General features: G+C 43.1%; 1 protein-coding gene across 2 annotated transcripts; it reads right to left on the reverse strand.

Moving 5' to 3' along the window:
* On the reverse strand, positions 4,708-21,990 carry IFT46 (intraflagellar transport 46). Of its 2 annotated transcripts, none has more exons than XM_003357317.4 (12): positions 21,766-21,990; positions 21,015-21,111; positions 17,376-17,455; positions 14,642-14,772; positions 13,548-13,622; positions 13,299-13,392; positions 10,641-10,769; positions 9,624-9,745; positions 9,186-9,252; positions 6,161-6,221; positions 5,795-5,880; positions 4,708-5,336 (listed from the first exon to the last, which is right to left on the reverse strand). In XM_003357317.4, exons 3-12 carry the CDS (start codon positions 17,418-17,420, stop codon positions 5,241-5,243), a joined length of 906 nt encoding a protein of 301 aa, XP_003357365.1. In that variant the 5' UTR covers positions 17,421-17,455; positions 21,015-21,111; positions 21,766-21,990; the 3' UTR covers positions 4,708-5,240. The 2 variants fall into 2 exon arrangements, with proteins under 2 accessions (XP_003357365.1, XP_020918583.1); XM_021062924.1 differs by having other exon boundaries at positions 4,708-4,850; positions 21,766-21,966.

The following is a 23,378-nucleotide window of genomic DNA, read 5'->3' on the forward strand; positions in this document are numbered from 1 at the left end:
GGGTTGCCTTTTCTCCACACCATCCTTAGTATTTATAATTTGTAGACTTTTGATGATGGCTATTCTGACCAGTGTGAGGTGATAACTTCATTGTAGTTTTGATTTGCATTCTTCTAATAACTATTGATGTTAATTAAGCATCTTTTCACGTGCTTGTTGGCCATCTGCATGTCTTTGGAGAAATGTCTACTTAGGTTTCTGCCCATTTTTTGATTGGATTTTTTTTTTTTATATTGAGCTGTATGACTTGTTTGTATATTTTAGAAATTAAACCCTTGTTGGTCACATCATTTGCAAATATTTTATTTTAGTCTGTAGGTTTTTTTATTTTGTTGATAGTCTCCTTTGCTGTGCAAAAACTTTTGACTAGGTTCTATTTGTTTATTCAAGTATGGGTTTTTTTTAAAGGAAATCTTTAAATCCACAGTAGAGAAAACAGCACAAACACCTGTGTATCCACCATTAACTGTTGAATCTTTGCTTCAGATCTTTTGTGTTTAAAAATAAATATTTTGAGGAGTTCCTGATGTGGCACAGTAGGTTAAGGATCCAGCATTGCCTCAGCTGTGGCTCTGATTTGATCCCTAGCCCAAGAACTTCCATATGCCAAGAGTGTGGCCAAAATAAAGTTTTAGGAGTTCCTGCTGTGGTGCAATGGGATCAATGGCATCTCTGGAACATCAGGATGCAGCTTTGATCCCTGGCCCAGCCCAATATGTTAAGGATCCAGTGTTGCCACAGCTGCAGCATAGGTTGCAACTTTGGCTCAGATGTGATCCCTGGCCCAGGAACTCCATATGCCTTGAGGTGGCCATAAAAAGAATAAATATATACATACATAAAAAAATCTTTTTAAATAAAAAGGAAATACACCTTCTGCAACATGGATGAACCTTAAAAACATTATGCTAAGTGAAGTAAACCAGGTACAAAAGGATAAATTTTGTTATGATTCAACTTCCGTGGTGCCTAGACCAGGCAAATTCATAGACAGAAAATAGAAGTTACTGGGGACTGAGGGAGGGGGAAGAAGGAATTATTGTTTAATGAGTGCAGAGTTCCAAGTGGGGATGATGAAAAAGTTCTGAAGCTGGGTAGTGTTGATAGTTGCACAAGGCGTGAATGTACTTATGGCTACTGAATTGTACACTTAGAAGAGGTTAAAATGGCGAGTTCCGGTTGTGATTCAGTAGGTTAAGAACCCGACTAGTATCCATGAAGATGAAGGTTCAATCCCTGGCCTTGCTCAGTTGGTTAATGGTCTGGCCTTGCCGTGAGCTGTGGTGTAGGTTGCAGATGTGGCTCAGACCTGGCACTGTGGCTGTGGTGTAGGCCAGTAGCTGCAGCTCTGATTTGACCCCTAGCCTGAAACTTCCATATGCCGCAGGTGTGGCCCTAAAAAAAAGTTAAAATGGTAAATTTCATGTTATGTATATTTTAGTTTTTAAATTTTTTTTTGTCTTTTTAGGGCCGCACCTGTGGCATATGGAGGTTCCCAGGCTAGGGGGTTGAATCAGAGCTATAGCTGCTGGCCTATACCACAGCCACAACAACACCAGATCTGAGCCACATCTGCAACCTACACCACAGCTCACAGTGATGCCAGATCCTTAACCCACTGGGCAAGGCCAGGGATCGAACCCACAACCTCATGGTTCCTAGTTGGGTTCGTTAAGCACTGAGCCATGATGGGAACTCCTGATTTTTAAAAATTTTGATTACTGATTCAATATCCTTACTAATTACAGGTCTTATAAATATTCTACTTCTTCAGTCTTGGTAGGTTTTGTGTTTCTAGGAATTTGTCCATTTTATCCAGGTATCCAGTTTGTTGGCATACAACTGTTCCTAGCACTTCCTGCTCCTTTTCACTTCTATAGAATTGGTAGTAATGTACTCACCATTTCTTTCTTTTTTTTTTTTTTTGCCACAGCCGTAGCATATGGAAATTCCTAGGCCAGGGATCTAATCTGAGCAGGATCTGATCTGTCCTACGTCGCAGCTGCGGCAACACTGGATCCTTAACCCACGGTGCCACAACATGAACTCTCCCATTTTCTTTTTTTTTTTTAATTTGTCCCCCCCCCCACACTTTCGTTTCTGATTGTAGTTGAGTCTTTTCTCTTTTTCTTAGACAGGAGGCTAAAGGTTTTTCAATTTTGTTAATCTTTTTGAAGAACCAACTTCTGGTTTTATTGTTTTTCTCTAATTTTTTTTAATTCTCTTTATCTCTGCTCTAATCTTTATTATTTCCTTCCTTCCACCAACTTTGAGTTTGGTTTGTTCCTCTTTTTCTAGTTCCTCAGGTTATAAAGTCAGATTGTTTGAGATCTTTCTTCTTCTTTTTTTTTTTTTTTTTTTTGTCATTTCTTTGGGCCGCTCCTGCGGCATATGGAGGTTCCCAGGCTAGGGGTCAAATCGGAGCTGTAGCCACTGGCCTACACCACAGCCACAGCAACGTGGGATCTGAGCCACGTCTGCAACCTACACCACAACTCACGGCAACGCCGGATCGTTAACCCACTGAGCAAGGGCAGGGACCGAACCCGCAACTCCCCTTTCTTCTTTTTTAATGTAAATGTTTATAGCTATAAATTCCTTCTGAGCTTTTGTTGTGTCCTATATAGATTTGGGAATGTTGTATTTTTGTTTTCATTTCTCTCTTAAGTATTTTCTAATTTGCCTTGTGATTTCTTCTTTGTCCCATGGGTTAAGAAAGTACTATTTAGGAGTTCCCGTCGTGGCGCAGTGGTTAACAAATCCGACTAGGAACCATGAGGTTGCGGGTTCGATCCCTGCCCTTGCTCAGTGGGTTAATGATCCGGCATTGCCGTGAGCTGTGGTGTAGGCCGCAGATGCGGCTCGGATCCCGAGTTGCTGTGGCTCTGGCATAGGCTGGGGGCTACAGCTCCAATTCGACCCCTAGCCTGGGAACCTCCATATGCTGTGGGAGCGGCCCAAGAAATAGCAAAAAGGCAAAAAAAAAAAAAAAAAAAAAAAAAAAGTACTATTTAATTACCACAAAATTTTCAGTTTTCTTTATGTTATTTATAACTTGCCTGTGGTCTGAGAAGTTACTTTGTATGTTATCTATTGAGACTTAATTTGTGACTTAACATGTGTTCTGTTCCTGGAGAATTCCCATGTGCACTTGAGAAGGGGAATCCTCTGCTGTTGGGTTTCATGTCTGTTAGATCTAGTTGGTTGATTGTGTTGTTCCAGTCCTTTAATTCTATTTCCTTAGTTACCTTCAGTCTGGGTGTTTTATCCATTATCGAGAGTGTCCCGCTATTACTGTAAAACTATTTCTCCCTTCAACTGTCAACTTCCCCTCATATTCTGAGTCTGTTATTAGGTGTGTAAATGTTTATAATTGTTATATCTTTTTTTTTTTGCTGTACCTCCAGCATGTGGAAGTTTTTAGGCCAGGGAATGAACCCATGCCACAGCAGCAACACCAGTTCTTTAGCCCACTGGACCACCAGGCAACTCCACATAATTGTTATATTTTCTTGCTGTTCCTTTTGTAAGTCTCCTACTCTTGTTTTTGTTTGTTTGTTTGTTTTTTGTTTTCGCTTTTTAGGGCCATACCCTCGGCATATGGAAGTTCCCAGGGTAGGGGTCGAATTGGAGCTACAGCCTCCGGCCTTTGCCACAGCCACTTGGGATCCTTAACCCACTTGGTGAGGCCAGAGATCAAACCTGACACACACACACACACACACACACACACACACACACACACGCACACACACAAATGAGATACCTGAAAGCTGTCAACCTGACACACACACACACACACGAGATACCTGAAAGCTGTCAACCACACACACACACACACACACACACACACACACACACACACACACGAGACACCTGAAAGCTGTTTGAAAGCTGATGGGTAGGAAGGGGGACCTGGACATTTGCTTAAGGATTCCATGTCAGTGTCTGCAGGTCTTTTTCTCTTTGGCTGATCAGTTTCAAGGGAAGACTCAGTACTTGGCTCCATTATCCACCCAGCTGCTCAAGCCAAAAATCCTGGGAGTCCTTGCTTTTTTTCCTTCCATCGTCCACATGGAGTCTATCCCCAGGTTCTTTTGGTTCTACCTCTCCTGGATGCCTCTTACCCCACACCCTCCCTTCTATACTCTGCTTTATGTTGCCTGATTTTCCTAGTTCCCTTTGCCAGCTGCTAAAGTTCTGCCAGTGAGCGCCACAGGCAAGATATGGGGAGCGGGGAAGGAGGGAGAGAGGAGGCAGCAGCCAGGCAATGGGGTCTCCGACCCGGCGGCGGTGGCAGCTCTTCTGTTCCACCACTTGCAGTGCATGCTCCCCTTTAACCTTTCCTTCCTGCGTAGCCTCCACTCTCCCCCCATGATCCCTTTAGCCCTTCTGACACTTTTGTAACCAATTTTCCATGTTTAGCATCCTGTGTTAGAAATAACTAGTATGGTTTCTGACTTCCTGACTGGGGTGATAAAACCGCCGAGATGGTTCCTGAATCTGCTCATCTCTACAGCCACCACTACTGCCTCCCTCATCCCAGACCCCATCATCTCTCACCTGGGCTACTGCAATAGCTAGGCTCCCTGAGACCACAGCTTGACAGGTCTGGAGCTAGACTGGCAGGCAGCACCATGTGGTGAGACACGCCCCCCAGGAGAAAATAAGTTCTGGGAGAAAAATGCTTCCCCACTACTGCCAACCTTGGAGGATCACGGTTTGATTTTATTTCACAAAGTCAATTTGTTTAAACTGCTATTCACTTAATGCCTATTAGGCCAAGTTCCTTATCTCTGCCTATGCTCAGTCTGCCTTCTCTCTTTCGTAATAAAGGACAGCACCATAACCTGCAAGATAAGAGCAATTTATTTGTAAAATATTTGCCGATTAATTTTAAGAAATCAAAGAAAACAATTCTACTGCTATCTCAAAAAGAACATCTTTTAAGCCTTCCTCCCAACCTGAGCAACTTGGGATCCCAGAAATTTCCATCCGTCCAACTTAAACCCATGTATCACAGTGGTGTACACGCACAATTCCCATGGGAAGGAAATCTGAGATGGGCATTAGCCACTTAACGATCACATGCAGTGCTTTCTGGCAGAGAGGGTGTAGTGTGTGCACCGTGCCCAAGTCGAGCTGTGAGGCAGGAAAGGCCGCCAGGTGGCTGATCCCTCCTTCTCAGATGGGGCAGAGGAGTCGGCTCAGCCTTGAAACAGAGCCACAGGGGGGGTACCTCAGCTGAAGGTTAATGTCTCTGCATCTCCGGCTTGGGAGGTGGAATTGGATGGAGGGGTGAATGCTTTCTTGCCTTCAGCTAGTGCTTTAAAATGCTGTGATAAAAGAGGAGAGGGGACATGGAGGATTGGGGATATGCCAGCTACTACATTTTAGTGAGAACTAACCTCCTTACAACTTTCTCCTGTCTTCCAAAACAATTCCTTGGTGTTGTCTTTGAAAAAACAGCTAGAAATGTGCCCTACCTCCTGCAAACATGAACCCCTTTTTTCCTTCCTTCCTGCTTCATTAGGCCACTGGGTTCTCCTGGAAGAATGAGTGTCCGCCCTAGATGCCTAACCCAGCCTTGTCTAAGGCCCACATCTCTTCCACTTCCCTTCTTTTAAAGGCCAACCCCTGCGCTTTGCAGTTCCCTTCGATATGAGGAAGGGTAAGGGTCACTCCAGGCAGAGGCACCCTTCCTTGTCACAGGACAGAATCACAGTGGGCCCAGAAGAGCGGTGGCAGCAGCAATCCACAGTCAGCTCGTGTCGCTCGCCAGTGCTAGTCTTACCTGTGAGTTCTTAAATTCTGAGTAGAGGGAAAAGAGCAGATGGAGGGACTGAATCCGACTCTTGTAGATAGGGATGTCCAGGATGGCTAAAATCAAGAACTCCCGTGAGCACAGACAAAAATCCAGGAATTATGGGGCATCTCTGTTTAGGATGGTCGGCCCCCTCCAGATGGGATGTGTTACGATCACTGGGGATTGAGCATCCGGCAGGGAGTCACATAAACCCAAATACCACCCTCGAGTGCTGCCGAATAGCACAACTGGTGACAAGGGAAAGCTGTAAGAGTAAACAAGCTTTTTCAACAGCCCCCAGTGAATTTATCCAGAGATGATGGGGCCAAGGAAGGGCTGGAAGAGCTCACTTACCACAGATCATGTCAATGTACCCTTCCAGGCTGCAGTCAATCTCTGCTGTGGGCAGGCTCACCTGGGAGGGACATGGGATGGACCCAAGTCAAAGGTCGAAGGTTCAGTGATTCTAGCATCACTTTCTCTCTCTCTGAAGGAAAAGAGCTCCAAGCGTGAGATGTGCCATGGGCTGAACTGTGTTCCCTTCAGATTCATGTGTCGAAGTCCTAACCCATAGTGCCTCAGATGATGTGAGTGTATTCGGAGATACGGTCGTAAAAGAGATACTTAAGTCAAAATGAGGTCATTAGAGTGATCCCTAGTCCAGTATGACTGGTATCGCTATAAGGAGAGGAAATCAGGACATAGACACATACACGGGGAGGAAAGGGTCAAGGAGAAGGGTTCTAGAAGAAATCAACTGCTGATCATTTGACTTCCAGCTTCTAGCTTCCAGAAGTATGAGAAAACGAATTTCTGACATTTAAGGCATTCAGTCTGTGGTACTTTGTCATGGCAGCCACAGCAAATAATATGTGCCTTTTTTTCCCCCGATCAGTAAAATGGAATTGGTTATACTCCTTAACCACCAAAGCAGCAGAGGATGTAAAAGGACCAAAGTATTTTATAAGTAAAATACTGCCATCCAGTCTTCCTGTGTATATTTGTGCAGAAGAAACTGGTCCCAGGTTATGGCCAACTATTCGGTTACTTGGTATTGTAAGGCCTAGTGGCCCTTGGATACCAGAGGAACAGAAAAAAATGACATATCTCACATGACAGGCTTCAGATGTAAACCAGTCATATTGTTTTTAAAAACCATTGACTTCTTGGGATTTTTTTGTTCTTTTTTTTATTGCCACACTCATGGCATATGGAAATTCCTGGGCCAGGGACTGAACCTGTGCCACAGCAGCAACCTGAGCCCCTGCAGTGACAATGCTGGATCCTTAACCCGCTGTGCCACAAGGAAACTCCTTTTTCTTCTTTTTACGTAAGTTAGAGTGTATATAGTTCTGCAATTTCCTTTTTCCACTTGACAACGTGTCATGATACTTCTCCATCTCAGAGCAAAATAAGACACATGGAATACACATGTTCCATTGTGTATTTCACTGAATGGATGTACTACAATCTATCTATTCAATTCCGTAATCAAACATTTTTCTTCAGATACAGCTTTAAAATGCTAGGAGAAAAGAGATTATTTTCAAATTCTTTGCTTTTACAACAACTTCTCAATAAACATGTACCCAAAAAACTGTCTTCATGGAGCTTACATTTTAGTAGGAACAAAAATAAGTGGGAACAGCATGTTAGAAGGTAAGTATTATGGAGGAAAAGCAGAAAAGAGGCTGGGGAACATGGTGTAACAATTTTAAATATCCTGGCCAGGAAGGACCTGTTAATCATCTTTGCTCAGTTTTCTTTTTCTTTCTTTCTTTTTTTTTTTTTTTGTCTTTTCTGGGGCCGCTCCCACGGCATATGGAGGTTCCCAGGCTAGGGGTCTAATCGGAGCTGCAGCCACCCGCCTACGCCAGAGCCACAGCAACAGTGGATCAGAGCCGCGTCTGCGACCTACACCACAGCTCACGGCAACGCCGGGTCATTAACCCACTGAGCAAGGGCAGGGACCGAACCCGCAACCTCATGGTTCCTAGTTGGATTTGGTAATCACTGCGCCACGATGGGAAATCCCTCTTTCTTTCTCTTCTTTTGGCCACGCCTATGGCATGCAAAAGTTCCTGGGCCAGGGTCAAATCTGTGCCACAGCAGTGACAACACCAGATCCTTAACTTGCTGAGCCACAAGGGACTCCCAAATTTTCAGTTTCAAAGAAAATGCAGTTAAAACTTTAACTGAAATGGCATTACACTTACCTGTGAACTGGGAAGTTGTTTTTGTTTTTTGTTTTTTGGCTTATTCTGTTCAATATTTTAATCAACAATGTACATATAGACAGACAGAAGGCAATGTTCATCAGACTTGGGGAAGATTGTGCTATGAGATTGTTCCCTCCCAGGAACATGGCTTGACTCCTCACTCAGAGCTAGTGTTACGCCTTTCACTAAAGTTTTATCCTTTATTTTCAAAAAGGTCTTACCAATTTCTTTCTTTTTTTTTAAATGTTTTTTTGCTTTCTAGGACTGAACCCACAGCATATGGAGGTTCCCAGGCTAGGGGTCCAATTGGAGCTACAGCTGCCGGCCTATGCCACGGCCCATGCAACACCAGATCTGAGCCACATCTGTGACCTACGCTAAAGCTCACGGCAATACCAGATCCTTAACCCACTGAGCAAGGCCAGGGATCGAACCCACAACCTCAGGGTTCTTAATCGGATTTGTTTCCGCTGTGCCATGACAGGAACTCCACCAATTTCTTATTAAATGTATTCTGGGGCACTTTTTAAAAAACTTGGGGTCATTATAAATAAGACCATAGCTTCTTAGAAAAGTATATATACTTCTGTGGAGAAGGTGGAGTCTAAAGGAACAAGACAAGAGGTATGTATGTTCACCAAAAGGTATGTGTTAGAATGTTCACAGGCATGTTACAGTGCTATTACAGGGTAATTTTTAACAACCCCAAACTGGAAAGTACCCAAATGACTATCACAGAATGGATTAATTGTCATATATTCAAACAATGAAATAGCATACAGTGATGAGAATAAATGTACAATATGAATGAGTCTCCATATGGAGGAATAATATAGATAAGCAAATAAGACACAAAGGAATATGATGTTATATTTAGATAAAATACAAAACAGGCAAACCTAATCTGTGCTATTAGAAGTCAGGAGAATGGTTACACTGGGAGGTGGAAGCAGCAGGGGGCCTTCCAGGATGCCAGCAACGTTCTGGTTTTTTTTTTTAAATCTGTTCAGTTGGTGAAAATTAACTCTTATGTGTATGTTTCTGATTCCGTATTATACTTCGATTAAGAAGATAATGATAATAGTAATATGAAAAGAGAGGAACCACTGGGCCCTAAAATGAATGCCACATTTTCTTAGCTCCTACTACCTTCCACTCACCTTCCCCAAAAGTTCTTCAAACTCTGGAGACCATTCCTGCATCAGTGTGTCAATATCTGGCATAGGCCTAGAAGGAAAGAGGTAAGTATGAGCAAAAAACATGGACTGAGGATAGCAGAACCTCTGCATCAAGATATTCCAAGATGAAGGGAGGTCCTCAATCTGGCGCATTAGGATTCCAGGGGCATGTAGACTGGATGTGCCAAAGTTACCGAGGGCTTGGGTTTTGGAGAAGCTGGCTAAGTAATAATACCAGGTAAATGACAATCTTTACATCTGCAATCTTAGCCAGCAGTGGCTAGGATCCACAGGTCCTCAGGTTGACTAAATATGTCCCAAATATGTCCCAGACTTAAGGGCCCCTTCTCAGAAGCAATGGTTTCATAGGTGGTGAAGGTTACCATGGATTACTATGGGGAAGAATGTGCTATTTCGTACCTGGTGTAGTGCACAGTGGCAGGGGCCTTGGAACGGTGTAACTCAGAAATGCTCTCGATCCATGTGTCAATGGCTTTGGGATTCTTTTCTGCATCTTCCAGACTCTTGACTTTCATATGTTGCTGGAAAAGTAAAGGGAAAGCCTGGCTGATGGCGCTGAAGGGGCTCTCTTGTTTTTATAGAGTGGCTCATCATATGCTGCTATTTCATATTCAGGATAGCTGATGAAAAGGGAAGCCTGCCAGCCGCCAAATGAAGCTTATAGGAAAGGCTGAGAGTCTTCTGGAGCCAGAGGAAGGGAGTAGGTCAACAGGATAGGAGTGACTACAGTGCGATACCATTTCACACCTACTAGGGTTGCTAGAATGAAAAAGATGGACAATACCAAGTGCTGGTGAAGAGGTGCAGAAATTGAAACTCAAACTCATTGCTGGTGGGATTGTAAAATGATTTAGCCACTTGGGAAAACAGTTTGGAAGTTTCTCATAATATTACAGTTACCATATGGCCCAGCCATCCCAATCCTACCTATATTCCCCAGAGAAATAACAATGTATGTCCATGCAAAAACCTGTACATGTTCATATTAAGTATAGTTAATAGAAGTAGAAACATCTGATAAATGGGTAGACAAAATGTGGTATGTCCATAAAATGGAATTATTCAGCCGTAGAAAAGGAATGAAGTAGTGACCAGGGTCTAGCAGCAGGGGGATTAAGGAGTGACTACTAACAGGTATGGGGTTTCTTTTTGGAATGATGGAAATATTCCTAAATTAGACAGTGGTGGTGGCTGTACAACCCTGTGAATATGCTAAAAATCACTGATTTGTGTAATTTACAAGGATGAATTTCAGGGTAGGTAAATTATATCTCAATAAACTATTATTTAAAAAATAGGGCTGGCTGAAGCCATAGCCATCCCTTTCGACAGGCAGTAAGTCAATGGTACAAATACCAGAAAGTCCTCCAGTCTTGGTCCCCTTGAGCTGGGGCCTATACCAGGCTAGTATCTTACTGTGACGTTGTGCTGTTTGGAATTCTCTGTTAACCAAAGGGAGAGCACCGTAGGGTCTGACTGCTTTGTAGAAGGCTCGTCTAATACCAACAGGCCGAGGTTGTCAGGCTTTCCATCAGGACGTGGAACCTGGTTAGGAGAAAAGTAAGTAAGCAGAGGGGAAAAAAAGAGGGAGGGATATAAAAAGACACGCTTGGAGTTGCCGTCGTGGCTCAGTGGATAACGAATCCGACTAGGAACCATGAGGTTGTGGGTTCGATCCCTGGCCTCACTCAGTGGGTTAAGGACCTGGCCTTACTGTGAGCTGAGGTGTAGGTCACAGACACAGCTCAGATCTGGCGTTGCTGTGGCTCTGGCGTAAGCTGGCGGCTACAGCTCCAATTAGACCCCTAACTTGGGAACCTCCATATGCCGAGAGTGCAGCCCTGGAAAAAGACAAAAAAGACCAAAAAAATAATAATAAAATTAAAAAATAAAAAGGCACACTTATTGTTTCCAATAAGCCAAAGAGGAAGAACTCTTCCAGTTCATCATGATTATTAGAATTAAAAAGGATGCCTGGGAGTTCCTGTTGTGGCTCAGATACTAAGAACTGGACATAGTATCTGTGAGGATGCAGGTTTGATCCCTGGCCTCTCTCAGTGGGTTAAGGATCTGGCGTTGATCCCAAGTTGCTGTGGCTGTGATGTAGGCCAGCAGCTGCTGCTCTGATTCAACCTCTAACCCGGGAAGTTCCATATGCTGCAGGTCCAGCCCTAAAAAGGAGGAAAAAAAAAAAAAGAAAAAAAAGGCATGCCTGTATATCAAGCTGTACTAAAATACTACCTGGAAAAAAAACCATGGGAATTCCCTTGTGGCACAGTGGGTTAAAGATCTGGCTTGTTATTGCAATGGCTATCACTGCTATGGTGCTGGTTCCATCCCTGGCCTGGAACTTCCACATGCCCTGGGCATGGCCCAAAAAAGAAAAAGAAAAAAATACATTATCTATAGGGCTTCAAATATAAAACTGAAGTCATGGATAATTAGGAGCCATATAGATGACAAATTTTAACACATATGCTAATCAATTACTACCTAAAAACAACGAGTATAATTGGGAGTAGAAAGCAAAGTTAAGCAAAGTTAAGGACTCCAGTGAGCGAGTTCCCGTCGTGGCGCAGGGGAAACAAATCTGACTAGGAACCATGAGGTTGTGGGTTCGATTCCTGGCCTTACGCAGTGGGTTAAGGATCCGGCGTTGTCATGAGCTTGTGATGTAGGTTGCAGACCCGGCTCAGATCTGGTGTAGGCTGGCAGCTATAGCTCCAATTAGACCCTTAGCCTGCGAACCTCCATTTGCTGCAGGTGTGGCCCTAAAAGGACAAAAGACATACAACCACTACGGAGAACAGTATGGAGGTGCCTTAGAAAACTATACATAGAACTACTATATGACCCAGCAATCTTACTCCTGGGCATATACCTGGACAAAACTTTTCTTAAAAAAAACACATGCAACTGCATGTTCATTGCAGCACTATTGACAATAGCCAAGACATGGAAACAACCCAAATGTCTATCAACAGATGATTGGATTAGGAAGATATGGTACATACAATGGAATACTATTCAGCCATAAAAAAGAACGAAATAATGCCATTTGCAGCAACATGGATGGAACTAGAGACTCTCATACTGAGTAAAATAAGTCAGAGAAAGACAAATACCATATCACTTATATCTGGAATCTAATATATGGCACAAATGAACCTCTCCATAGAAAAGAAAATCATGGACTTGGAGAATAGACTTGCGGTTGCCAGGGCAGAGAGGGAGGGAGTGGGGTGGATTGGGAACTTGGGGTTAATAGAAACTATTGCCTTTGGAATGGATTAGCAATGAGACCCTGCTGTGTAGCACTGGGAACTATGTCTAGTCACTTATGATGGAGCATGGTAATGTGAGAAAATAGAATGTGTACATGCATGTGTAACTGGGTCACTATGATATACAGTAGAAAAAAAAATTGGGGAAATAACAATTTTACAAAAAAATGAGGAGTTCCCGGTCGTGACGCAGTGGTTAACGAATCTGACTAGGAACCATGAAGTTGCAGGTTCAATCCCTGACCTTCCTCAGTGGGTTAAGGATCCGGCGTTGCCGTGAGCTGTGGTGTAGGTCACAGACGCAGCTCGGATCCCACTTTGCTGTGGCTGTGGTGTAGGCCGGTGGCTACAGCTCCGATTTGACCCCTAGCCTGGGAACCTCCATATGCCGAGGGAGCAGCCCTAGAAAAGGCAAAAAGACAAAAAAAAAAAAAAAAAGAGTGGCTCAGAGTTCACCAGAGAGGTGTCAAGGTCAAGACTGCTGCCCCTCAGGAAAAGAGACAGGCACAAGGACTCCGTTTAACCTGTCAAGATTTCCTAGCCCAGCGACATCAGACCAGACCTTATTACCTACTGTGTATGAATTTATGACTATAAAAAGCTCTTTATTAATGTAAAAAAAAAAGGACAAAAGACAAAAACAAAACAAACAACAAAAAAAAAGAACTCCAGTGAAATGAAGAATATATTCAAGGTAGTTACTGCTAGTCAAGGAAATGAGTGGAACTGTGAGAACAATAGAGGAGTCAGAAGAAACACTGAAGTCATTTTTAGGATGTTCTGACTCTACCTTTAAGAATGCATCAATATCCCCAACAGCTGGGATAAAATCAGGAATGAAAGGTTTCAGTTTGTGGTCCAGGTCAATCAACTGAGGTGTATATCTGAAAGATATTGACACAGGAAGGTGGCAACTGTTAGAGAAACTTACTTTGTTATTCAGGCTAAAAAAGCCTCAGGGGAATGGCCACGTTTCAGACTAGAGGAAGGAAAGGGCGAGGCAGGGTTGAGGGTTACAGTGGGAGGTCCCAGTACTCACCTACTGATGTATTGGAAGAGTTCCTTAATCTCAGCAGAAACTGGCAAATGCTCATAATCTGCAGGATCGTAGGCCCTGGGGATAGGAAAATTTGGTTCAATGACTTAAAGTTCACACCCCAGATTATAATTTACGGAAGCAGGATCACGAAGTAAAAATCAGTCTGGTATTAAACATCTGCCTAATTTAGTGTCTACCTGCAGGTGTCAAATCCAATTCTAATTTTTATTAAACTACTTCACTGAGTAAATGATACATGCACGTGGTAGAAAATAAAAGGCACAAAATGCATATGGTGAAAAGTTATGTCTCCTTGTTGCCAAGTTCCCCTAGCAAGGGCAATCAGTATTCTTAGTTCCCAGTGTATCCTGGGGGTAGCTTGTGTAATATTTGTTTCATACACATACCTTTTAAAAATGTAACTATCTCTTGGAGACTCTTCTTTACCAGTGCATGGAGTGCTGCCTCATACTTTTTAATGGATAGAAAGAACCCCACTGATTGGCTATACTTTCATTTATTTAACCAGCAATTATATTTTAAATGAATGAGCCTTAGAATGCACTTTGATTAAAGCCTATACGGGCAAGTCATGAAATCTAGCACTGGGCCTGGAACAGGGTGACGACAATTTTTACTGAAGCATTATCCAGGAACATTTTGGCTCAACATGGGGCCTTGGAAACCCCTATTCTCTGCCTGTCCTAAAAGGATCTGAGCCTAAAAGAGAAGTGCTCCTTTGCAGATGTGTTCTTCCTGCAAAGTAGAAATGCTGTGGTATATGTGTAAAGTTATCTTCTCTTCCCTACAATGTGCACTCCTTGAAGTCAGAGACCATCAGTCAAATTGACTCAGCAAATCCTCGTGAACCCTCTGAATCCACCAATGTTTCAGACAGTGCAGGTGACATCACAGGACTCTGGGAGGCAGTGGAGCCAGAAAAGGAGAACTCCTTACACTGGGTTTCTGAGCCAACTGATAGTCCTAAACCGAGAAGATCAAAGGGGCTGCTGGAATTTCACTTCTCACAGATGTCCTCCTGCCCAGTGTTCTGAGGGAGGCACTGTCCTCCTTGGTGATGGGGCTTTCCTCACCCTTCCAGGGGGGCCCGGTGCTCTTCTTCATCATCATCAGAATCGGTTTCAGATGAGTCATCATCGTCGTCATCATCATCGTTTTCACTAAAGCCCCGCTGAGGTGTCAGCTGCGAGGTCTTCTTCTTTTCCTGAGATAGGGCGGGGCAGGCACAGAAAGGCCCATATCAGGAGCAATCCAGCATACCTGTGCCCCGTGTTCTCCCGGTGCTCTGACCACAACCTCCCACCGGGCACCAATTCACTAGAAAGAGAAGGAAGCACCCCCAGAAGGGCTCCAAGAACCTTCTCCTGCTCCTGCTGAACTACTGACTGAGGCCCCGACTCCTCTAACAATGGTCTACTCCTCGACTTGAGGCTTAGGTATAAGTTTTATCCAATACTGATCTATTTTACCTATTACTTAGGAGCTCCTGAGAACTCTGCATAAACTTTATCCAGTCAGCTTCAACTCTAAAACTTCGGGACTACTGAAGAATAAAGCAACTCTTAAATAGTTATTTTGGGAGGAAATGGGGAAAGATGAAGTGGGAAAGATAAACTTTGGGGCTCTTGACACTCAAAAGATCACAGAGAGGAAATCTAGTATTTAATTATTTAATTTTAATTTTATTTAATTAATTATTTAATTTGCAAGACTGCCCAGGGTAAGCTGCTTGCAACTATCAAAAGTTCACCATCAACCCTGTGTCTGAACTCTGATCAGCATTTTCAGAGTCTGTGGGTCTTCCCTTTCCATTCAATGCGAATCTGACCTATCCATCTTACCCCCCTCTTCCCTGTAAGTTAAATGAAATGACTGGACGTTACATCTGAAGACTCTTCTTTTCTTGGCATTACAACTTACCTTTCTGAGCTTCTGGTTCTCAACAAACCATCCCACCCTCTCAAGCTCATGAGAAGTCTGGTGGTATTTGGACTTGCAATTGGGACACGGTCTATGTCTTTACCTCTAGGGCCTGGAGGCTGAGGCAGGTGTCCTCACTTAGGATCTCAAGGGTGACCAATTGGCCCCCTTTAAAAATAGGTGTTTGGAGTTCCTGTCGTGGCTCAGTGGTTAACGAATCCGACTAGGAACCATGAGGTTGCGGGTTCGATCCCTGGCCTTGCTCAGTGGGTTAAGGATCCGGCGTTGCCATGAGCTATGGTATCGGTTGCAGACACAGCTCAGATACCCAGTTGCTGTGGCTCTGGTAAAGGCCGGTGGCTACAGCTCCAATTAGACCCCTAGCGTGGGAACTTCCATATGTGGTGGGTGCGGCCCTAGAAAACACAAAGAGATAAAAAAAAAAAAAAAAGTGGGTTCAAGCTTGGTTTCCATATGTCATATGACTTATACTGAGGTTAAGAAGTATTTGGTTCTAGCTTTAAAAATTATTTAATGTGTCTCTTACATTAAAGCACCTATTGGAATTCCCCTTGTGGCTCAGCAGGTTAAGGACCTGATGTTGTCTCTGTGAGGATGCAGGTTTGATCCCTGGCCTGGCTCAGTGGGTTAAGGCTGCAGCCGCAGCTCTGATTTGATTGTGATACATTACAGGGTATCAAAAACTTCATTTGGTAACATTTTCCTCGAAACATAACACAGATTTATTATGCATAGATGAAGCTATATTTTAACTAATCTGTAACATAAGGGACAGAAGACACAGTTGCAGAATTTGCCTTATTGGTATACAATTAATAAGACTGACTGTGCCTGACGGGTTTACAATTGATAAGAATATCCCAAAGTGTTATTTCCTGATTCGGAATCTGCCAAAATTATTCTTGGTCACATGGGAAGCAGTCTGGCAAAGGGAGCTTTTTAAGAATATTGTCAGCTTTAAGAGTTTTAAAAAATGGATCATTCCCATTCAGCGCTGTCACTGTAGTGGCTTGGGTCACTGTGATCCCTGCCCAGGGAACTTCCACATGCCATGGGTACGGCAAGGGGAAAAAAAAAAAAAACCCTTAAGACTCTGGCTGCATATTAAATTGGAAAGAAAAATAAGCTTTGAATATTGACTACATTAGATAAATGCTAAAAAAATTGAGGGTGAATATACAAAATTAGAAGGTCAGTTTAGGAAGATTGTTCACTTTTGTCTGCTTCTTCAAAGTAGTGCTTAGCAAAATCTCTGACTAAAATGAAAGACTTTATATACCACAGAAAAATGCCCCCAAATTACTTTGTAGGTAAGATATAAAACAGCACACTAGTTATGAAGTGGGGCTATCTTAAAACATTACCTTTTAAGGAGTTCCCGCTGTGGCACAGCAGACACAAATCCCACTAGTATCCATGAGGATGCAGGTTTGATCCCTGGCCTTGCTCAGTGGGTCAGGGATCCAGCATTGCTGTGAGCTGTGGTGTGGGTTGCAGACACGGCTCAGATCCTGCGTTGCTGTAGCTATGTGTAGGCTGGCAGCTGTAGCGCCGATTTAACCCCTAGCCTGGGAGCCTCCATCTGCCGTTGAGTGTGGCCCTAAAAAGGAAAAAGAAAAAAAAAGTTTGTGAAACACTAGGCTATGTTATATGAAATTTCTCACCAAAAAGTCAGCTATATAATAATAAGCCTTATTCCTGAAGGAGAGTCAAAATCTTACGGCTCTTTGAATTGTCCTCCATGAGCTTAAAGATACCCAACCTCTGGAGGTGAGTATTCAAGAAAAGGCTGCTAATGAACTGGTGTCAAACTACTACTAAAAACTCAAAGCGGAAATTTCACAAGATGCTGTGGGTTGTACGTACCTTGTTATTTTCCTCTTCACACTCATCACTACTGTTATCAGCCATAGTCTTGTTAGGAAGATGGGCAGAATGAGGAAGTCCTTGGAAGAAGATTTTCCCTTTAGGTTATTGTCAAAATGATTTTTAAAGACAAATATTTTTAGTTTATAATATTTTATGCTCTAACCATTTTATGGAACTGGGTTTATAAGAACATCTAGCTGAAAGACCGGAAACTGAATTCTAGTCGGCTCTGTAAATTTAATTCAATTCAATTCAAGATGTATTTACTTGGAGTTCCTGTCGTGGCTCAGTGGTTAGCGAACTGGACTAGTATCCATGAGGATACGGGTTCGATCCCTGGCCTCGCTCAGTGGGTTAAGGACCCAGTGTTGCCGTGAGCTGTGGTGTAGGTCACAGATACGGTTCGGATCCCGAGTTGGTGTGGCTGTGGTGCAATCCAGCAGTTACAACTCTTATCCAACCCCCAGCTTGGGAACCTCCATGTGCCATGGTTATGGCCCTAAAAAGATCAAAAAAAAAAAAAAAAAGATATGTTTACTTGAATTATTATGTTTTAGGCATTACTATGGTTAAGGCATTGGGTGAGACATTATATTGATTATCTGCCATTACATAAATAGTATAAAATCTGTGCTTAGTTTACACATTGGTGAAATGAGGTTAGTAATTAGTAAAGCAAAAGAGTGCTGGATATATAGGCAGAAAACTGGGTGTAAAGGACAATGCTATCACTTTAACAAAATAACTTAATTTCTTTGTGTCTCAGAATTCTCACTTCTAGATGGAGTTAGTAATATTTTTCAGGACTGTTGTAAGGATCAATTGAAAAAATTTTACATGGAAGAAAATGATCTAGTTCCTGGCAACTAATGGTCATAAATATGAATCTGAATCAATGTCTATAAGATAAAAGCAATAAAATATTCAGAACAATTATAAAGCAAAATCAGGGAGTTCCCATCACGGCTCAGCAGAAACGAATCTGACTAGCATCCATGAGGACGCAGGTTCGACCCCTGGCCTTGCTCAGTGGGTTAAGGATCTGGTGTTGCTGTGAGCTATGGTGTAGGTTGCAGACATGGCTCGGATCCTGTGTTGCTATTGCGGTGGTATAGGCCGGCAGCTACAACTTCCATTCAACTCCTAGCCTGGGAACCTCCATATGCTGTGGACGAGGCCCTAAAAAGACAAAAAAAAAAAAAAAAAAAAAAAGCATAATCAGGAGTTCCCATTGTGGCTCAGCGGTAACACACATGACTAGTACCCATGAGGATGGGGGTTCATTCCTGGCCTCACAGTGGGTTAAGGATCCAGCGTGGCTGTTGGCTGTGGTGCAGGTCAGCAGCTGCAGCTCTGATTCGACCCCTGGCCTGGGAACTTCTATATACTGCAGGTCCTAAAAAGCAAAAAAATAAAATAAAATAAAATAAATAAAAGCATAGTCAAAGGTAAGATATTATTAACTGGCATGAAAATATGTTCAATGATTTCTAAGTCAATCAAATGCCTATTTTTCTGCCTATTAACTTGCCTAAACTAAAAACAAATTATAATGACCATGGCTGGCAAGATTATAAGTATGCTTAAGTCAGAAACCTGGGTGTATAGGTTTTATATAAAAGATTGAAAGCAGGGACTCAGACAGTTGTACACCAATGTACATAGTTGCACATTCACAATCTCCAGAAGGTGGAAGCCACCCAAGTTCTCATCAACAGACAAATGGATAAACAAAATTTGGGAGTTGCCGTTGTGGCACAGTGGTTAACGAATCCGACTAGGAACCATGAGGTTGCGGGTTCGGTCCCTGCCCTTGCTCAGTGGGTTAACGATCCGGCGCTGCCGTGAGCTGTGGTGTAGGTTGCAGACGCGGCTCGGATCCCGCGTTGCTGTGGCTCTGGCGTAGGCTGGTGGCTACAGCTCCGATTCAACCCCTAGCCTGGGAACCTCCATATGCCGCGGGAGCGGCCCAAGAAATAGCAACAACAACAACAACAACAACAAAAGACAAAAGACAAAAAAAAAAAAAAAAAAAAAAAAAAAAAAAAAAAATTTGGTTATATATACAATGGAATATTATTCAACCATAAAAAGGTTAGCAGGGGCTGGGAGGGGAAGGGGAATGGAGGGTTACTGTTCAACAGGTACAATTTCTATTCGGGATGATGAAAAAGTTTTGGAAATAGTTACACAACAACAGGAACCACTTAGTGCTACTGAACTGTATACCTCAAAATCGTCAAAATACCAAATTTTTATGTAGGCAAATTAACCACAATAAGCAAACAAACAAGCCTGGACGTCATCCTTGATTCCTAAGTCAGGAGTTAAATTCAATCCTTCAGCAACTCTCAGTGATCTGACCACAACAATACCTCTGGCATTAACCAATTCTATTATCAACTGTCACCACATCCAAGCCACTGTCACCTCAACTCCACCATGGCAACAGTCCTACTGACCCCCTACTTTCTCCGTAGCACCTTTCAATCCATGTCACACATAAGAGGAATATGGCCTCTTGAGCCCTGCTTGTCATGCCTCCCGCCCACCTCTGAGGCTACTTCCCCCTACCATATGCTGGTCTCTTTCAAGTCCTCAAACTAATGAAGTTCTTTCTGGCCTCAGTGCCTTTTCAATTTTCACTTGCTGCTCCCTCTTCCTGGCTTACTTTTCCTCAATGTCGAGACCCTTCTCATCTTTCAGCTTCAACTATCACCTCCTTGGGTCTTCCTTGATCCTTCTATCAAAAGTGGAGCCCATTCCTCACCAATATTCTCCATAACATCAAACTCTTTGCTTCCATCATGCACTTAATGCATCTGTAATTTTGTCTCTTTATTTATTTGGCGTCTGTCTCCCGTAATCACAAGCATCAGGATGACAGGGTTAATGTCTCTTTTAATACAGCATACCTAGTGCGAAGCATAAGGCTGACAGCAGGCATTCAAAAAATGTTTGTTGAATAAATGATGGTGTGAAGTCCTCTAAAAATATTCCGTTGAGATTTTAATTGGCATTGCAGGTTAAGCGCAGGTTACTGAAGCATCTTCAAAACTGAGCAAAAGACTTTTTTTTTTTTTTTTTTTGTCTTTTTGCTATTTCTTTAGGCCGCTCCCGCAGCATATGGAGGTTCCCAGGCTAGGGGTCGAATCGGAGCTGTGGCCACCGGCCTACACCAGAGCCATAGCAACGCTGGATCCAAGCTGCGTCTGCAACCTACACCACAGCTCACGGCAATGCCGGATCGTTAACCCACTGAGCAAGGGCAGGGACCGAACCCGCAACCTCATGGTTCCTAGTCGGATTCGTTAACCACTGCGCCACGACGGGAACTCCAAGACTTTTGATAAATTAAATAAACAAACATGAACCCCTGGCAGATTATGGGTAAAGAGTATCACGAAATAAATGATGATGGGAAACTGGTCAGATTGAAGGAAGATCCTGCAATGTGGGTGGCGGTGTTTTCTCCCTCCTTAAGTAGTTAGAAAACAGAAGCGACAACAAATAACTTGACTCTGAAAGTCAACATTTGCTATTATAAACTAAAAAATTATTGGAAACAATCATGAGTCCATCCTGCTCTTTGCTCTGAGAACCGTCTGTCTTCTTTTCTCTTCATTTATTTCTTACCTTTGTGTCTTGAGGGAGGAGTATAAATACTTGCAACCTCTTCCGAGTCGTTAATCTCTAGACGCTCATCATATGTCTGGTTTTCTATAATCTTGGTCTAAGTAAAAGGAAACATGATTACACAGCTCCTATCACGGGACAGTAAGCACTCTGTGGGGAGCTGGACTCCAAACCAGCAATGGTTCCGAGACACCAGTTTTACATGAAACCCTCACCCCAGTTCAAGCAGTTAAGTCATTCTGCTGCAGCCCTTATTTAGGAACTGCTGGCAGGCTGACCGGAGAACGAAGAAATCCTGGAGCGAAACAACAGCCAACTTCTGCATCACCTTCCCCAAAGCTCTTTTGTAGAGAACGGCTCAAGTGAGCCTCAGGTTCGGTCAGTTTCCCAAGGCTGCTGGGATTTCTTAGCTGTAGAGGTTCTAGAAACAATTCTGTTTCTAGAGTCACCAGGGCGGGGGCTGTTCCTCTAAGAGAGGTTAAACTCTAGTCTCTTGGTCCAAAAGCATCACCCTCATCTATACCATGACCACCCCACCCCCCTTGGTCTCGTCTTGTAGTTCGGATGCCCCTTACGTTTCGTGGGGAGTAAGGCAAGCAGAATGGTCGGTGATGGCGTGAAGGGAAGGGAGAAAGTATAGTGGGTAAGAAAACGGAAAGAAGTGGAGAGGGGTTGCGAGGACAGAAAAGGAGTCCTTTCTATTCCTCTTGGGAGAGAGGAAGCGTTCTCTGTTAGGGTGAGTACGAATTACCTGTAGCCCCTCCGAATCCGTCTCTTCTATCTGGAAGGAACCCCAGCCTAGGGCTGGGGTCTCACCCTAATCTCAGGCCAGGCCACTTTTACTTGGAAAGAAGGGGAGCAACTGGCGTGTTGTCAGTAGCTAAGCAAACAAACAATAAATAAATAAATAAAAAGAGCGAAGAAAGAAACAGAAAAATCGCGAGACTTCCTTTAACTCTCGTGAGAGCTCAACTCGCGCATTATGTTTCTCCCCAGCTAAGGAGCCAAGCAGAAAAAGAGGAGCTCACATCGTGATTGTTTAGATTTCAACAGATGTGTCTGTGGTGGCATCTAGCGGCTGCAGGCAGCAAATCAGATGAATTCCGGTTGGTAGAGAGTTAAGCTCTAGATCCCGAAACACGGTCTGCATTTTTTACCCAGGGAAAGGATCAGTAGGTATGAGTTCCTATTAAGTCAGACCACTCAGCCTTTAGGCAAACTCAGGGGTTGCCTCAATTCCTGACATTCTGTACTACTTTTATAGCATTTTTATTACATTATAGTCTTTCCCCTCCACTGTGTCCATAGCATGGGACATATTTATAGTATTAACAAATTATTATTTACCTGTGATTCAAATTTAACACATTCTCCCGCTTTTTTAATTTTTTAATTTTAATTTTTTTTAGGGCTGCACCTGCGACCTATGGAAAATCCCAAGCTGGGGGTCAAATCAGAGCTGTAGCTGCCGGCCATTCTTTCTCTGTATGGATTTATCTGTTCTGGATATTTTACATAAATGGAGTCATAGAAGATACGGTCTTTTGTGAGTGGCATCTTTCACTTAACATAGTATTTTCAAGGTTCATCCATGTTGTATCATGTATCAGAATTTAATTCCTTTTTGTGACTAATATTCCATTGTTTAGATATACTACCTTTTTTTTTTTTTTTTTTTTTTGTCTTTTTAGAGCTTCCTCCACGGCATATGGAGGTTCCCAGGCTAGGGGTCTAATCGGAGCTGTAGCTGCCGGCCTATGCCAGAGCCACAGCAATGCCAGATCCCAGCCGCGTCTACAACCCACACCATAGCTCATGGCAACCCCGGATCCTTAACCCACTGAGTGAGGCCAGGGATTGAACCCGAAACCTCATTGTTCCTAGTCGGATTCGTTTCCGCTTTGCCGGTGGGAACTCTAAATATACCACATTTTGTTATTCATTCGAGTACTGAGGGACACTTGGATCGTTTCCACTTTTTGGCTATTATGAACAATGTTTCTATGAACATTAGTGTTCAAGGTTGTGTATGGGTGTGTGGTTTTAACTCTCTTGGGCGCATACATAGGAGTGAATTGCTGGGTCACATGGTAACCCCATGCTTAGCTTTTTGAGGAGCTGCCAAGCTTTCCCCAAACAATTAAACTACTTCAGGTTCCCGCCAGCAGTGTATGAGAGTTCTAATTTCTCCACATTCTCACCAACTCTTATTATTATAGCCATCCTAGCAAGCTTTGATTTGCAATTCCCTAAGGACTAAAGATATTGAGCATATTTTTATGTGCTTATTGGCCATCTATCGTTTTGTTTTTGTCTTTTTATGGTTGCACCCGTGGCATATGTAAGTTCCCAGGCTAGGGGTCA

Source organism: Sus scrofa, chromosome 9, assembly GCF_000003025.6.
Source record: "Sus scrofa isolate TJ Tabasco breed Duroc chromosome 9, Sscrofa11.1, whole genome shotgun sequence".
Lineage (NCBI taxonomy): Eukaryota > Metazoa > Chordata > Mammalia > Artiodactyla > Suidae > Sus > Sus scrofa.